The sequence below is a fragment of the Phragmites australis genome, chromosome 22, assembly GCF_958298935.1.
Source record: "Phragmites australis chromosome 22, lpPhrAust1.1, whole genome shotgun sequence".
In the NCBI taxonomy this organism is placed as follows: domain Eukaryota; kingdom Viridiplantae; phylum Streptophyta; class Magnoliopsida; order Poales; family Poaceae; genus Phragmites; species Phragmites australis.
In genome coordinates, this window is record NC_084942.1 from 1673459 (window position 1) to 1690769 (window position 17311).

General features: G+C 42.4%; 3 protein-coding genes across 3 annotated transcripts; all 3 read right to left on the bottom strand.

Annotated features, from left to right (window-relative positions):
• Positions 1-12: 12 nt before the first annotated feature.
• On the bottom strand, positions 13-5392 carry LOC133905351 (uncharacterized). The gene is given in 10 exon segments (XM_062347118.1): positions 13-18; positions 135-277; positions 446-832; positions 835-963; positions 1230-1290; positions 1383-1415; positions 1418-1475; positions 1752-1909; positions 5049-5193; positions 5289-5392. Coding segments are annotated over 10 exon segments (1215 nt in total). The 5' UTR covers positions 5384-5392.
• Positions 5393-5932: 540 nt separating this feature from the next.
• On the bottom strand, positions 5933-10827 carry LOC133904419 (uncharacterized). Its single transcript, XM_062345922.1, has 12 exons — positions 10539-10827; positions 10308-10458; positions 10085-10162; positions 9771-9886; positions 9489-9542; positions 8997-9084; positions 8793-8885; positions 8441-8481; positions 7985-8038; positions 7070-7233; positions 6699-6768; positions 5933-6372 (listed from the first exon to the last, which is right to left on the bottom strand). Exons 1-12 carry the CDS (start codon positions 10635-10637, stop codon positions 6238-6240), a joined length of 1143 nt encoding a protein of 380 aa, XP_062201906.1. The 5' UTR covers positions 10638-10827; the 3' UTR covers positions 5933-6237.
• A 1178-nt stretch (positions 10828-12005) lies between these two features.
• LOC133904418 (protein DETOXIFICATION 21-like) lies at positions 12006-15663 on the bottom strand. Its single transcript, XM_062345920.1, has 8 exons — positions 15222-15663; positions 13911-14452; positions 13640-13726; positions 13376-13432; positions 13052-13290; positions 12845-12963; positions 12669-12755; positions 12006-12529 (listed from the first exon to the last, which is right to left on the bottom strand). The coding sequence occupies exons 1-8, from the start codon at positions 15504-15506 to the stop codon at positions 12449-12451; spliced, it is 1497 nt and encodes a 498-aa protein (XP_062201904.1). The 5' UTR covers positions 15507-15663; the 3' UTR covers positions 12006-12448.
• Positions 15664-17311: the final 1648 nt, after the last annotated feature.

Sequence of the window (17311 nt, forward strand, 5' to 3'; positions counted from 1 at the left end):
TTGAGCTGCTGCTTAATCCTGCCGAGACAAGAATGATTGAAACAAGCAAAGGAACAGAAGATTTGCATATCAGACATCAGAGCAGAATATCCATGCTTGCTAGAATTTCCATTACTCGATGAAAAATGAAGTACAGAAAGGAACAGAATGTGTACGATCTCAAGTCTTGAGCCAACATTTAAGCCAATGTCAGCCACAACTCCAGCAGCAGCAGTATCGTTGCCAGATCCTGCGCCCTGAATCACCCGAGAGGTTCCAGCTCTCAACATATCTCTACCTGCGCCAGTAGAAGCAATGCATTCGTTAATTTTCGTATCAGTAATATACAAGATCAAGTTAGGACATCGATATGAAGATGAGAAGCATTTTTCAGAAAACTAACAGAGCAAAACCCAGGGCATAAAGTAGATTCATGTGAAAGTTCAGTAATTGACAGCGCAGTCACCAATAGGACCATCCTCATCAACAAAGATCTCAAAACCTCTTGCCTGCTGACTGAACTTTGGATGGTCTTGCTTCGTGCTATTGTTGTGAAGCATGTTTGGATCATTACCGTTAGGCGCATCTTCATCAACAAAGATATCAAATGCGCTTGTCTGCTGATTATAATTTGTTTTTTCACTCTTTGACCGTCTCTTGAACATTGTCTCCGGTTCCAGTGGCTCCAAAAACATGCTATTGATAGCATCGATAGCCTCCTTAGTGTTTATAGTTGGTTCGACGAAGCCATGATGGCAGGCATCTTCAGTTTCTGACTTCCCAACAAATGCAGAGTCTACAAACCGTACAACTACAGTATCATCGCTGTTACAACGATACAAATTCTTGTTACTGAGTTGCCTCTGGATAGCATACCTACTTTAGCAGGCCCTAATGGAGGATAAGAACCTAATGAAGGATTTGAACTGCTTCCTGACTTTTGCACTGTATTGGATTTCAGTTCTTTACAGTTTCTGCTTTCACCTGCAACATATTCCAAAAATAAGTAAAGTACCACTGGATCAAATCACCTATTCTATTTGCGTGTCAAATAAATCAGAAAATGTGTTATGAAAATGGAAGTTCAAGATGAGGAACTACAAGAATCAATTCAGGTGATGAAAGGAAGAATGTTTCTTTTATTCTCAAAAAGATTGGTCAATAATCTTTTAAATGAGACAAACTTGGCACAGGCAACATTGGTTATACCAGGAATTGACTTGTGTACCCTTTTTTTTCCATAGGCCTACCTTCAACTTGGTTCATAAATGTAGCACTTGACCGGGATTTCCTAGGCATTCTTTCCTGCAGCTAAAGCGCATATGTATAGAAAAAAAAAAGGTCAAGAAACACAACATTGTCCATGATCTAAACTCAAGTAATACATGAAATGAGAGTTATACTTTATCTTTCCTCCTCTTGTGTGATTCCATGCGACCATGCGACGAATAAACTGTTCATGTGCTTTGTGCAACTCCCCAATAGGCTCTGCAAGGCTATTGAACACTTCAGTAAGTACCGGCTTTACTTTCCAAGGTTCTACATATTGAGAAATAGCCCCAGGAGCCCAGAATGAAAAGACGCTAAGGTAGCTAGCCACTAACTGATTTGCAGTAGGGGATCTGAGATATGCCTAGTTCCCAATGATGTACAAGCAAGATTCTCTAGGTACAATATATATCAGATATAGCCAACGGAAGTTGAGCTCACAGCAGAAGATGGTATCACTAAAAAAGAATGGGTTTTGGGGGGGGGGGGGGGTGCTGGCTTACTTCTGGATTCCCGAACGGTACATCTTATCTGCGGCCTCAAACCTCCTGTGCTTCTCATAATATAATGCATAGGCCATATAAAACGAAGCTCTCTTGAGTCCTATTCTGTTCCTCTCCATCTTCTTGAGCAAAGGCTTTGCATCCTTCACATAGTCCATCTACACCATTAGAAAAGGGGTAAGATCACAATAGACATTTCGATCCAAGAGAGTATTCTTATTACAAGGGCTCCGAACAAAGTCAAAGGGGTGTAGCCATTTCCTGAACAGCAAATATCTCTTGTTTCACTATGACGCAAGGTACAAAAATCTTCTCTAGATTTTTTTAGGGAAAGCATTCAGGCCAAGATATAATGCAATTTGCAGTATTAGCAAACAGATAATACTAGTATAATATATCAGATCAGATCAAACTAGCACATGTTGAAAAGGTCACACAAAACCTCGGGCCAAAAACTATCAATTTTAGCACAGAACTGCATAGGGTGCAAATTAACTAACCTAAGGATATCCACCGACCCTCCTTAGTTCAACCAATAACAGTAGTTTTTGAAAAAAAAAATTACTCAATTTGTAAAAGATAGTGTTATTAGTTGAACTAAAGAAAGTTAGTGGACACCTTTAATTTAATTAATTTGCACCCCTGGAACTGCAAGCAATAAATGTCACCCTCTCTTTAATAGATTCCCAATGAAGTGAATGCACATGAAGCCAATAGTAACAGGTAAAGATGTCCAAATGAGCCGTGCCTACTGGACCAACCCGAAGCACAACACTGTAGGCACGGCCCAAGCATAGCTCGGTCCGAGCCTAGACGGGCCAGGTCGGTACGACATGAGGCCCCGAGCCGTGCCTGGGCCGAGCGCGCGGCACGACAGGCCGGCACGAGCACGGCCTGAACCGGCCCGGGCACGCGGCGGCTCAGGAGGCACGACCGGCTCGGCATGGCACGTGGCGGCCAGGCGGCACGGCCAGCCCGGCGCGGCACGCGATGGCACGTCCTAGGCGGCACGGCTTGTCACGGCAATGCCCAACGGGCACGCTTGGGCCAACTGTAGCCGTTGTGTGTGGGCCCAGCACGCAGGGGCATGCGGGGGCCATTCCAGGCCTGTTTAACCCGTTAAATCGGTATTTTTGAATTGTATAGCTGTTTTGTGACCGGTTGAGCTCCAAAAAATTTAAAAAAATTACAAAATCACTATTTTTCACATATAAATAGAGGATCACCATGCCTTTCATTGCACACCAGCAACACCATTTGCTCTCTTGTTTCCTCCTCTCATTCTTGTCTCAAAATTCTTGAGAATTAGCTATAATTTGGCAAAATTAGTTTGAATTGTTGCCAAGTATCCTAACAATTCCAAAACTGTCATCCTGCTGTCTTGACATTGAAGAAATCTTGGTGATTTTTTTGCATCGTTGTTCATTCTTGTTTTATTATTAGTTTTATTAATAGATTATTTCTAACTCTGAATATTTGCATTTTCTGTAGTGCCATTCAACACTGATCATGAATGTCGGTGATCCTGATCATAATACATCTATCGATCATGATTTTTTTCTTCAATGACTCACAGGGGATTACGGCCCCTTTGATACCAGTGCTGCAGGTGATGATAGACCCAACGGTGAACCTCCAGTTGATTCACATGCAGGTGATGCAGCAACACCTCCATCGTCAGGCTCTACAAGTGCACACGTATCAGCAAGCACCGGCTTTAAAAGATCAAGAGCCGATACTTCCAAAGTTTGGCAAGACTTTAAAAGGTTCTACAGAGAGGAAAATTGAGTAAGTGTCAAGTATGTTAGGTGTTATATTTGCAAATATGAATTATCTACAAAGCCCTTAGGTGGAACGGGATATTTGAAGAGGCACACCACAACTTGCAAGCGAAAGAGTGGAGCAGCCATGAAGCAGACGGTGCCGCAGTACAACCCCAACGGCTCTGTTCGTCATTGGGAGTATAACTCTGCCAATGTTCGAAAAGAGTTATGCCGCTCGATTGCAAGGGCGGATCTACCACTCAACATCGATGAGTCTCCTGTATTTGAAGATTACATTAAACAAACTCATAATCCTAGGTTCACGCATGTTTTCTAGATAGATAACTAGTAGGGATATGATAAAGTACTACAATGCGTACCGTAACAAGCTTAAAAAAGTGTTGCAAACATGTACATTTTCAATTGCTTTGACCTCGGACATATGGGTAGGTAGGGCTAAAGAGGATTATCTAAGTGTTATTGCTGCTCATTTTGTTAATAATGATTGGGAATTAGAAAAAAGAATAATAGGTTTCAGGTTGATTGATAACGTGCATACCGTGAAAATATTGCTGAAAAAATATCTCAAGTAGTTGAAAACTTTGGTCTCACAAATAAAATATTTTCTATCACTTTAGATAATATCGGTGCAAACTCTAGAGTCATGAATATTCTTACTCCGTTGTTTAGTACATATGCTAAATCTTTCTTATTGTATCAATGATGTGCTCGTCATATTATCAATCTTATAGTAAAATCCGATTTGAAGAGGTTGTCGTAATACCTAGATGATTTTCGTACTGTAATATTTTTTGTAAACTCCTCTAATCAACGAATTGCAACATATAAACAATATTGTATTGCAATGGGTGTGCATCCACATAAGTTTGTTGTGGACATGCCGGTAATATGGAACTCTACTTTCATGATGCTAAAAAATATTATACCATATAAGAGCATATTTTGTGTGTTTATTTATACACACTATCATCAGCATCGAGGTCAAACTTTACTCACGGAAGCGCATTGGTATGTTGCTGAAAGGATACTATAGTTTCTTGATTTTTTTTATGATTTAACTGTGAGTTTATCAGGAGTTTATTATCCAACATCTTATTTAGTAGCGCATAATATTATTTTTAATGAGGCAACCAATCAATAAATCTTATTTTATTTATTTTTATTTATTTTTTTAGAATTTTGTAACTATTATTTTTTTTTCTATTTTTGAAGTGCTGTCGGGTCGACGTGCCCAATCGTACCGTTCGGGTCGCCTGTGCCTCCGGGCCAGTCGTGCTGCCAGACCGCAATCGTGCCCGTACCGGCCCGGCACGACACGGTGGATGACGGGTCGTACCGTGGGCCAAGGGGGCAGCACGCGGGACAGCACGGCACGACCCATAATAGTATCTGGGCCGCTTGGGCCGGATCCATGCCGGGTCGGCCCGAACGGCCCATTTGGCCATCTCTCGTGATAGGGGAAGATGATGGGGATGGCTGGTTGTAGTAGTAGGCGGGTTGGCGGGTGGCTTACCAACTGGATCCAAACGCGGAGGTATCGGGAGTCGTCGCGGTAGCGAGCGTCGTCCTGGAACTCCTCGGTGCACTTCTGGAGGAATCTTGGCAGCTTCTCCCGCAATGTCGCCGGCAGCAACGCCTTCTCCATCCTCTGCATCCCCCTGACAAATAACGGGTGGATCGATGGATCGACCGAGAAATAAGATTCAGGGAGAATGAGAAGAAGCGAGGAAGGCGATCGATAGTGACGCCGTACCGGAGCCATGGGCGGAGGGGGTCGGAGCCAACGTAGCACCGGATTTCGCCTACTACCGACGAGAGGACCTCCTTCTCCTGCTTGGCGGCCGCCATGGATGGGCTGGACTTGCCTCGAAGAGCAGGAGCAATGGGACTGAGCAAGAAGAGGAGGGGATTTAAGGCTTCCTTATTCAAATTTCATCTCGCTCGCACGAAGGGGAAGCGGTTCCTATGACCGCTGAGACGTGTGGCCCGGGTATAAGTGACCACGTTACCATGATCGTTACAACAGAAAATATCTTTACACGGGAAAATAATTTTTTAAAGATAACGTTATCATATGACATCGTCGCTGACACATAATTTCATTTAACATAACATTCTTAACGTTGTCACTGACACGTGAGCCTATAAAAAGTTAGTTCGATCTTTATACAGGTGCCGGTCATGAGAGATATGAAAAGTTAGTTCGATCTTTATACATGTGCCACGGTCATGAGAGATAGGACCCTATCATCCCCTAACATACGGCCCACGAGCCAGAGCTCCGTCTACGTGGATTCTGTTCCCACCCGAGACGAGGCATCTGTCCGGCCGGCGAAGACGACGGCGAGCATCCCCTGTAGTCCATAGCAGTGCAGATATCATCGCGAAGAAAAAAAGTGAATAAAAATGATTATGATTACAGGCTTAAATTGTGCCATTGAGCATGTCAAAGCGCAGGATTTATTTAGCAATATAGCAAAAGCACTGAAGGCTAATCGAAAATTTGCTCAAAACAGGTGTCCATCTGATACCATATAAGCATCACCATGCCTGCTAATATATAGTACAGCAGGGGAACGAACAAAAATGTTCATACGGCCTCAAATCTTGGACCAACCATATGCGTACACCAGCACTCACACATGGTGCAAGAATCAAAAGCCTTGGAGACCCTGGTGCTAACTGGGTGTCGAGGATGCCAATCATGCCGTGTTCGGGAACAGATCTTGGAGGTCAATTATATCAGCAAGAACACCTGCGGCAGTGGTGTCGTTGCCAGCTCCTGCACCCTGAATCACCAGAGGAGAGCTCTCGTAGCATCGGCTGTATACCTCCACCTGATCACAAGACGAAATGCATTTGTGAATTTTCAAACCAGGAATAACCAAATAGCTTGCGAGTTGATTCTCGAGAAGTGAAAAATATTTTCCAGAGTGAGATCGCCCTCATAGAGACCATGTTTCTTTATGGTGATAGATGAAACATTACTCTGGAAAGAGTGAAATGGCCACCATATGGACCTTACTACTTCTAACTAAAGTACAATGGTGCTCATCCAATATCATGACTTCGAGAGGTATGTCTCTCTACAAGTAGGAACCAAAAGACACTGGTGGCATACAAGAACGGTAAAGGGAGGAAAAAAGAGACAAGAGTAACATACCACATTGTCACTTCCCCTCAATCTACCCAGTGGAGAATCTTTTGGGAGCTCTCGAAGGCCTACTTGGCACCTACAAACTGGGGGTGTTAGTCCACAGAAAGATTGAAAACCAGCCAGCAAAATGCAAGAAATAAGCTTTTGAAACAAGTGCCAAAAAACAACAGCGGCAGACAATGAAGATCAAGAAATCCACAATATCCACCTTTTATTTCTTTTAGTAAGCAGAAATTTAGTGGATCTAACTGGTATTTATTAGGAACAATAATGACAATAACAATAAATCATGCCATTGATTCAGAAAATAGATTGGACAATGATTTGTGATGCAAATGGACATTGCACAAGACCATCACAGTGGGCAGGATATATACCCTGTGCTTTCAATCTCACAGACATAGCGAAGAACATTTCCTTTCAAAGATGCTGCCTTGATTCTTTCTTCCATGCTCTTGTCAAGTTGTACTAAACCACTTTCAAGGAAGTCCTTTGTGGACATTGCATCAGGTCCTAATTCATTAGGATATAAACTCTCCACCTGAATAGAAATACAAAGTTAACTCACTTAGACATTGCCAAACTACAGTGCCTGTTCAATTACACGTCTCGGTATTTCACTCAAATGTAAGAGTCAGAATATTAATGATGTAGGTTTGTATAAAAGAAAGGAATTTAGAATAAGTCATGACTTTTGGCATTAAAAATTTAAATCATAGCTCTCACATCATATAAAAGAATCAAAGTGACAGCTACTACAAGAAAATAAATAGTGTGTTTCATAAAAAAAAACAAATAGTGTGATAAATCAGATAAATTACAACTTTACAGGTAGACTATTCAGTCTACTCTTTCAGACTATAGCACATATGCATACGATTGATGTAATTGAACTCAGAGAAGTCTATCTATGCCCCAGTAAACCAGGAGATAAGTATAAAAATGGCCTCCAGTGACCTGAGAATGAACTAGTGTGTTCTGCATACATTAGACAAGAGCAGTCCGCATCCATAGCAACTAAGTGCCAAGGTATCATAGAAGCATAACTAAATAACAAGAGATGGTTCCATGGAATCAGTCAAAGGAATAGGAGGCAGACTATCCACATGTACAATGATGTGAACAGGAATTACTTCGCCAATAACCTACTTGAAGTGACACACCCATATAAGTTTCAGCTATAACCAATAACAGTGCAAACATCAACCCATGTACAAAGCAGCATGTTTGTACAGAACAATGTTATCGAAGTCAAAGTAATAAATCGTGAACAATACTAAAGATAGGCATACATTGATATTCTCCATGCTGATCCGTTGCCCCAGAAGCCTAGCCAGGATCAATGCCTGCGTGCAAAGATGAATTTCTTAGACCTCCCTATCTAGTTAACAAAGAACAAAAGGAAGCATTTGAACCATATCTCAGGTACCCTTTCCACAAAAAATAAATATTATTATATTGAGATTAAACCATACGCGGGTGGTTATATGGAAGTTGAAGCCACATGAAGGTACTAAATTCGAATATGAACAGTGGTTAACATAACCTTCCTGAACAGGAGGATCATTTTGTGATAAATGATAATGGTTGTGTTCATAAGATCTTTCACATCAAATCCTAGTAGGACAGAATTAGAATCAATGCAGCAGCAGTTCATGCAATATATGATAGCAGTTCACTTAGGAGAAGAAAAAAAAAGCAAGAAATAGCATGCAGTTCATTGAATGGAAAATTGTGAGGTATCTAACCTTTCTAGCCACATCCATCCCACCGAGATCATCACGTGGATCTTGCAAAATCAAACATCTCAGTAAATGCACAATTGAAGCAGGGAAAAATAATATATAGTTCACTTATACTCCTTCTGCTGAGGGTATTTATATTAGTTTAGGTTAGCTCCATGCTAGTTACGAATCCAGATTAGGAGTCCTCATGTAGTCATCTAATCTATTCAATTGCTTCTTTGCCTACAACATCAATAGTCCCTATTTTCCTAATAATATATGTGGTTTCAGTTCGAGTTCCATTTCACAAAACTAACTATGAATTGAGGCATATGAACATTGTAATGGAAAAAAATCAACAGGATATTTGTAAGACCTGGTTCTGTATAGCCAAGAGACTTGGCTGTTTTTACAACTTCACTAAATCTCTTTCCATCCTCCAGCTCACTCATCACATATCCAAGTGTACCTACAAACCCATATGAAGGAAAACTTGTATTTTTTTTTTTGGCTAGAAAATGGACAACTTTTTTACATGAATAGACGTGAAACTGGATTTTTTACATGAATAGCTGCATACCACTCAGACTGCCAACTATACGTGAAACTGGATCTCCAGATGCAATAATACGGGTTACAGAAGCTATTACAGGCAAACCTGCTCCAACCTGAAAGTAAGAATTGCGAATACAATCACCAGGGATCCTAAGAAAAAGTGAAGACAGCATAAAGAAGGAAAACCTGCTAAATAGAACTATCTTTTATATGTGGTAAGGGTATGGCCTGCCTATCATTTATCCGTGTTATCTTTTATGTCAAGCAAATGATACTGAACCTACAGTCTAATACAGATTAACCCATCACAGACATTGAAAGAATAAAATTGCAATGATATAGTTATCTTGCATTATTGTATCATGAAGTAACATTTATTACAGAGAGAAAACAAAAGGATGGTTCTGAGATAAACCCATAACAGCAAAACTTCGGTCATAGACAGCAGCAGATTGAACAAATTTTACATGCATCAAATGAACAAAAAATGAAGCCATTAGTAGCAGCATGAGCATACAGTGGATTCAAATCTTATCCGCCGGAAGTTGGACACCAATTTTTCAAAATCCTCCTGCAATAGAAATAGACACATTTGGTTATCAGATAACTACCTTCATTGAATTACAGGAAATAGTGTGATTTTGGCGTTAAATAAGAAAGACTACTACTACTACAACAACAACAAAGCCTTTGTCCCAAGCAAGTTGGGGTAGGCTAGAGATGAAACCCACAAGATCCAACTAAAAAGTTAAATAAGAAAGACTATCAGCAGGAAAAAAAAGAAGTCAAATAGTATTACATATGCACCGGTAAGAGGTTTCTTGTTTGCCAGTACAATGCAGCATCCATGATCCACGGCATCCTTCAGCAGACCAACAGTGTCATAAGTTGCAGAACAGTCAACTAGTACCAGACCTAAGAATAGGAGTGTAACAGTGAGGAGGATATGTAAACTCAAGATCAGAAATACCATTGAAATAAATCATAGACAGCGGAGCAGGGATGTGGGCTTTTAATGTTGTCTGCTGATTGAAGCATGAAAAGTAGCAAGCATAATATGCTACTCGAGAGGTATAGATAGATGTATGTGCAGTTGAGCGCAGAATATCTAACCAGTTGATCTTCCAAGCATGGTAGCAGTGTCTATGACTTTTCCCCTAGCCTCAGGGTTCTTGAACAACTGACAATGCCCTGAAATCGCACACCCAACTATCTATTACTTTCCAAGACATGTCACCTGAACAATTGCAAATGCAAATTCATGGCGAACAAGGCAGGGCAACAACGGAGATGAAGCGCAGGCAGTAAATTAGAGACTAAAATGGGGGGATTGCACCTTGGCCTAGCAGGGAGGACAGGGGCGAGCCGGCGGACTTGGCGGTGCAGAGGTGGGAGAGGAGCGCGTCATCGAGGCCGCTGGAGTGGATGTCGTCTGCGACGAGCAAGGAAGAGCTGTCGGCGACGCCCACAACCCGGATGGCCACGCCCTATCGGTGGTAAGCAGTTAGGTACACAGCGCGACACCATCAGAAATCACCGATCGCGCAGACAAGTGGGGAGAGAATACCTTGTTGGCGTGGAGCGGTCGGCAGGAAACGATGTGGCGGAGGAGGTAGCGGCCGACGCCGCCGCAACCGAGGAGCACCACGGGGAGCACCGACTTCATCGGCGTCGGCGTTCGCACAGCTTGGATTCGTCCGGAGGAAAGTAGGGCCTATCTAGGACCTGCTTGAGCCGCGGCGGCGCACCTCCACTGGCCGTTGACGCTGCCGGGAATCCGCCGCCGTCGCCTCGCCTGTGACGCGACGGGACGGGAGGGAGGGATGTGCTCGTATGGTTTACTCGCACGCACGGGGCTCGTGTCGCTGGCGTGTGGGCCCAAAAGGTGGGCCCCGCACCACAAGAAGCGTGGGACGAGGGTGTCAGACACTGAGAGGCCCTCACTCCTCTCGTCCTGTCCGGCGGCGGCAGATGAGCCCTAGACGCCGGCGGACAAGCCCCGATCTGCAGCCATGGAAGAGATCGAGGAGTGGAATAGACGACGGTTCGGCAATGCCAGCCGACGAGCCTGTAGGAGATGACGGGAGCCGCCGGCCCATCCACCTATGGAGCTCATCTCGGTTCGTCTCCTGTCCTCCCCTCTCCTCTCATGTCCTCCGATCTCGCTTTCGTTTTTTCTTGCGCAATCTTTCTCAGGTAGAATTCAATTGTTGAGTGCCCATATCCTGCGCTTGCACAAATTTGATCTCCTGCTATCTGAAAACAGCATTTGAGTGCCAGATTTCAAACTACTTTAGCACACCGCGCCATGACCTGCCCTCGCATATTTCCATCCATTTGATTTGGCCAAATTAAGAATTCCAGTCAAGCAAGATAGATGAAAGATCTCAATGGATCCAATTAGTTACATGCAAGTATACACACAGTATGTTCCCAAATCACAAGCACTACTCTGATCAGACCTCTGGCAGTAGCACTCCCCAAAATTATTGCAGAACAACTGTCTTGCGAGTATACACACGGCAAGCAGATATGAACTCGCGTATGTATGCTGTGCTGGCGGCAGAAAACATGGGGAAAAACCAAGAGTTTGCTTATGACAGGTGTTTTTTTTTTCTACCAAAGAATCACTCACTACTGCTGATGATCATTTTCATTGCTTGCCCTCCTCTTTATACTAGAGAACCGCTACTGTTGATGATCACTTTCATTGATTGGCCTTAAGGAGGAACACACCCAACACAATTTTCAATAGAAAAGCCATCCTCTGTATGTGCTAAAGTGTATGCCACCTCTTCAACTGGCATCCTAAAGAATGCCACCTCTTCAAATGCCACTCTCTTCGTTGTACTTAATAAGAAATCAACACTTGAGTGCCAGGTTGCAAACAACAACAGCTATCTGAAATCAACACTTGAGTGCCAGGTTGCAAACAACAACAGCCCTATATATAGCACACCGTGCCTATAACCTGTTTTACTTGTGTAGTCGCATCCACTTGATGTGGCTGATTTAAGTATTCCACTCAGCAAGATAAGTAAACAAGGGTTCAATGGGTTCACATGTCCCAACTAATTATGTGCAAGTATACACATGCGAAATGTTACAAATGCCCAAACCACAACCACTGCTCTGATGAAACACTAGCATTCTCCAAAATTAATTCAGAGAATCATTTTTGCCAAACTTGCAGTTAGTGAGCATAGACTCGCATGCATATGCCGTGCCACTGGAAATAATGTAGTGTTTTTCTTCTGGAGAATCACTACTGCAGACAATCGATTTCGTTGCTTGGCTTGAAGAGGAACGAACATACCCAATACATTCTCATTTGATGAAGAAAAAACCATCTGGATAGGCTAAAATTCCCTCATTTCATTCTTGAGATGGTTAAAATATGTGTGTATCTGCCGAAAAGTCTCAAACGCCGAGCACATCCTTTTTACGACCCACAATGCCCCACTTTGAAGGGCCGGTTCAAGGATTTCCCCTCGAGCCTTGCAGTCTTCTGTTCTCTTCCATGTACCATCTCTTCAATCTCTCTTGAGCAACCTCCACCTGCAAATAGGAATAAAGAATAATTCTAACATATTGTGTAACCTTGTAGCAGTCCATGTCTATGTCTGTTATCAAGGAAGATTGCAAATAGCATAGTTAAATCAAATATAATGGTAAGCAAACAATGAATCAAGGTAACCTGTTTTTCCCAGTTGGTCCTTAATGTTATGAACAGAAGCACAATAGTTTGGACTAGTGTTCCGAGCAGCATGCCAATCCAAATGCCCTACAACAAACCACCAATATAATGGGACTGAGGAACACAGCTTAAAGCTAAGATGCACCAGACACAATGGTAGTACTGTATAATTTTACCTTTACATGAAATCCCACCACATAGCCTAGTATGGCTCCAAGAGGGATGCCAATCAAGTAGTATGATGTAATGTTAACATAGGCCACTACACTTTGCCAGCCCGCACCAACGGCAACACCTAGGGATGATCAAGTGATCGACGGTGTCAGTAAAACAAGCTAAATAATTGTAATGTATTTGTCATTCCATAAAACCAAGAAGCAAACCTGATAATACTGGTTGAACACTGTTCAACAAAATGGAGAAGGCTAGAAGAGGCGAAAGGTCAGCAACTGCATCGGCTACCGCTCGACTCTCAGTAAATATGTAGGCAAGACTTCCACGGAAGAGAAGGAAGAGCATGAACAACACAAATCCAATCAAGAAAGAAGTGGTGACCACATTGATGATGGCGAACTTGGCCCTTCTTGCACTTCCAGCTCCAAGCTCATTTGCCACTCGCACTCTTATAAAGATTTCATTGTATTATCATAAAAAATGTGGAAAGTCACCCTAATTGATGAATACAAGTCTAAAGATAAAGAAGTTACCCTGTTGCAGCCAAAAAGCCAATTGAGATCATCATCTCCCAACCATTGATATTAAGGCTGCACATTTCACAAGGATGGACAACAATGCTTAATTATGTTTTTTTTTGTGACCACAAAAGGAACAACTAACCAGTACAATGGCGTATATGCACTGGCAAGTAGCTGTTGTTCTCATAGTTGATACCAATTCTATGTGGAAAACTACAGCATATGGAAGCCAACAAAAGTAACTAATTGGAATGTACAGTAAAAAAGATATCTTACCATATTGAAAGGGCATCAAGTGCAATCTCTGCATTCTTCATGTACCCTGTGAGGAGCACCAATATGGTGTTGTACCACAATTCCAAACTGAAAAGGCAAAGGCATAAATGTACATATGTCGGGCGCATCGAAAGTCTTGAAACTCTTGATAAAACCGGTAATTTATCATGATATGTAGGAGAGCACCTAGTCAGCATGTGCATTGCTATTTGTGATTATGAGTCATTTTTCTGAAACTTTGTATGTAAACTCAAACATCAATGCTGCGTACCAGAGCATCACACCAGAAGATAGCGAGAGCTTGATGATGGCACCAAGGTCGGTGAATGCAGCAGAGGAGAACCCTGTCCATGTGAGAGGGCAACCGCCGAAGAAGACGAAAGCAAGCTGCCCAAACACCGGGATCCACATGGCGATGACCATGGAGCCCATGACCCCGGCGAGGCCGAGCTGGAACTTGACCGTCATGAGCCATGACAGAGTTAGGTGGAGGCTTAGGTTGAGCATGGCGAGGTAGGTGATGATGATGTTCTTGCTCTGCGCCTGCAGGTACATCTGAACCGTGAAGCTCCAGACATAGGAGAACATGACCGGGATGTACCAGAGCGAGATGGTGCCGGCCACAGCAGAGATTTTGAGATCCTGGCCAAGGGTGACGAGAAGCGGCTCGGTGAAGAGGTAGACTGGGAGGAGGAGGACAGCGCAGGCGAAGAGGATGATCCAGGAGCGCTGCAGGTAGATGCCCAGCATGTGGTACTGCTTGGCACCGTAGGACTGGCCGCACAGTGTCTCCAGTGCGCTCGCCATGCCCAGCTGCAGTTTATGACAATGCGGATCCAATGCATAGTTATTTAGGCTTGTGGAATGTAATCTGGGTATGCATATATGAAGTTATACATGTTCTCTGAGATTATGTAATGTTCAGCTATTCTAGTTTATACAGATTGATTTCTACTGATAACATCAGAGTGATATGAACTGCATACTAGAGTTTGTTCGTCTTGGGTAGCAAAGCATAATCCTGTGTTTGTGCTGACCTAAGATGGAAGTCTAGCAACGAATTGGACTCTGCATTTTCTACCATGACTTTGGTGCAATGGACAGACACTTTGCAATCAATTTGTGGTGTAGGTGCCTCAGGAATCGGTCACTGATTTTGAAGTCCATGCTTCACCTTTTTCAAAGTAGTAACGTGCTGGGATTTTAATTTCATTTTATAATTTGTTTTGTTCACCGGCGAAAAGATTAAAATTTCGTCGAAATTTCAGTCATTTTTCGTCCTCTCCTACGTGGGTTTTATATGTTAGTGGAAGAAAATCTTGAAATTAGATATTTCGTTCCCTCTTAAATTCGCGAAATTTTGTTGAAATTTTGGTGAAATTTTAATCAATGTTAACAGGCACCGCACCAGTCATTTCTCTTTGATTGATCCAGGGATACAGGCTGAATTTATATATGATGAAATATTGGTTTCTTGTGGTTTGCTGCTATTCCAGGCCGTTCATACATAGGTCGTTTTATGTGCAAGGTCACGACATGTAGCAGGGATGTATAGTAAAGTAGATAGTAATCACGTGTGCACCAGTATGCCGTTGCTGAAGCGCATGAGGACGGTGGAGACGAGCGCGTAGGCGGCGAGCTCGGTGGCGCCGATGTGGCCGATGAAGGCCTGGCTGATGACGGTCACGCCGAAGGAGGAGAATCGCGTGAAGATGGACGGCCCGGCCACCACCCACAGCTTCTTGTTCTCCTCCCACACGCGACGCCCCAGCGACGAGGACGGCTCCGCCTTGCTGCTGCTGCCGCTACCGCCATCTCCTCGAGGCTCCAGCAGAGGGACGTTCGCCTCCTCTCCCCTCTTCTCCATCGACGATCTCACTCTCAGCAGAGGGGCACAGGTGCTATCTATATTCGGTATCTCAAGGAGAAGGTATCAGGGTAGCTGCAGCAGCGCCTGCAAAAACGTTGCCGCATCCCTGTACCGCTCGTTCCAGTGGATCCCGTTTCACAGCAAATTTACCGATTGTTTTAAGGATCCGTAATACTATTTATAGTGTATGATTATAGATTTGAAAGGAAGAGTTGAGTAATAGATGGTAGGAAATAGGATATCTGCTGGAGATGAAAAAATAGATGATGTTATAATAGTGTTAAGAGATGTTGTAATGGTATTATAATGGATGAATTTTTAAAATATCTGTTGGAGATGGCCTCATATATCCATCTGTGTCGGTTGTTAATACAGACGCATCCAGTGGTTAGTCCAAGTTGGCAAGGACGGAGCCAGGAAGAGACACAGAGGGGTGCTGTTGGCCTGGTGCTGACGCGAGGCGGACTGCTGGGCTGGTGCTAGACTGGTGCTAGGCTGATACTGAGCTGCTGGGGTTCTTTATGTTACATGCATGGGACCCGGGCGGAAGTCCTCCTAGCCTACGTCCTAGATTCGCCCTTACAGGTGGACCTTAGACTACCCTGAGATCTGATATATATATTTTTATATAAGTATATATATGAACCAGAGAATGTGAGGCTATGAGCACAGAGCATAACCACTCAACCAGCGTAGATGTTTGATGTTTAATGTTGCAACGTCGTGAGTTTCAATTGATCTTGTAATCTTATATATTCAATATTGATTGCAATTTCCAAATTTGCAATGTTGTGAGCTTCAATTTATCCAGTGTAAATAATTGATGATCATTATAGAATGTATCTTGATATTATTGATAAAATTTAGCAAGAGCTTAATAATAAGTAAGTTACTAATTATTTTATCCTTATCTAAAAAAATAAGTACTAGCTTTGATCCTTGTCTAAAAAAGAAAAAGAGAGAGAAGCAAAGTGGCTGTAGCACTAGCTAATAGCTGGAACAGATGCATTGTATGATAGAGTAATAGTTGTTGTGGTTGGAATTGAACATCTTATTAGTTGTCTCAATATTTGTTTGGCAGATATCGATATTATTGTTTTTTTATTATTAAGATTACTTACGTGATACTTAATTAGTAGAATTTTAGAAATTAGATTGTGCGGTTTGTGCCAAACTTTGAACTATTATATGGCTTGATCATATTTATTGAGTTGGATATTTTATCTAAAATAAGTGAGGATGAAATAATTGAGATTTTTATGGCCATGAGAAAGGGCAAGATAAAGTATCTAGAGTAGTATTATAATCTCCTATTTATGTAAGACCTTATTTCATATTTGAACAATTTATATTGTAATTTTTGCAAATTTTGAATTTATTTGTTAAATTTATAATATTATAATATTTTTTTAATACATCTGTATTGTGATTTTAGGAATTTTTTAGTTATATATTGATTTTACGGTCTTATGAAAAGTTAGAATGTCCACCCAGTGTAAAAATCATAGCTTCGTCACAGGTTGTTAACTGAGAGCAGGAGATATAACGTTGCTGGAGGCAGAAGCTGTGTTGGGACTTCGGAGCTAGCTGGTTTTGTTTGTGGCCACGAGCTGAGGTGCATGAAGCACGTGCACGTAGTAGCTGGTTTTGCGATCGGCCCAGCGCCAGCGTCGCTGACCCCGATCTAGATCGATCTATCTATCTATCTATGAAGAGGGATTTAGATTAATTACTTAATAGGTGATATTCAATAGGCTTAGCTAGCTCTAATACATAAGAAAGGAAAGAAACGAAAGAAACCC

Coding starts and splice junctions, on each gene's coding strand:
- LOC133904419 (XM_062345922.1), bottom strand. CDS start 10,637: ATGAAGTCGGTGCTCCCCGTGGTGCTCCTCGGTTGCGGCGGCGTCGGC. Junction 9,887..10,084: donor CATGCTTGGAAGATCAACTG/GTTAGATATTCT, acceptor TCCTATTCTTAG/GTCTGGTACTAGTTGACTGT. Junction 6,769..7,069: donor TGTGAGATTGAAAGCACAGG/GTATATATCCTG, acceptor CCCAGTTTGTAG/GTGCCAAGTAGGCCTTCGAG.
- LOC133904418 (XM_062345920.1), bottom strand. CDS start 15,506: ATGGAGAAGAGGGGAGAGGAGGCGAACGTCCCTCTGCTGGAGCCTCGA. Junction 13,433..13,639: donor CTTGATGCCCTTTCAATATG/GTAAGATATCTT, acceptor TGAAATGTGCAG/CCTTAATATCAATGGTTGGG. Junction 12,756..12,844: donor TGGTGGGATTTCATGTAAAG/GTAAAATTATAC, acceptor GGTTTGTTGTAG/GGCATTTGGATTGGCATGCT.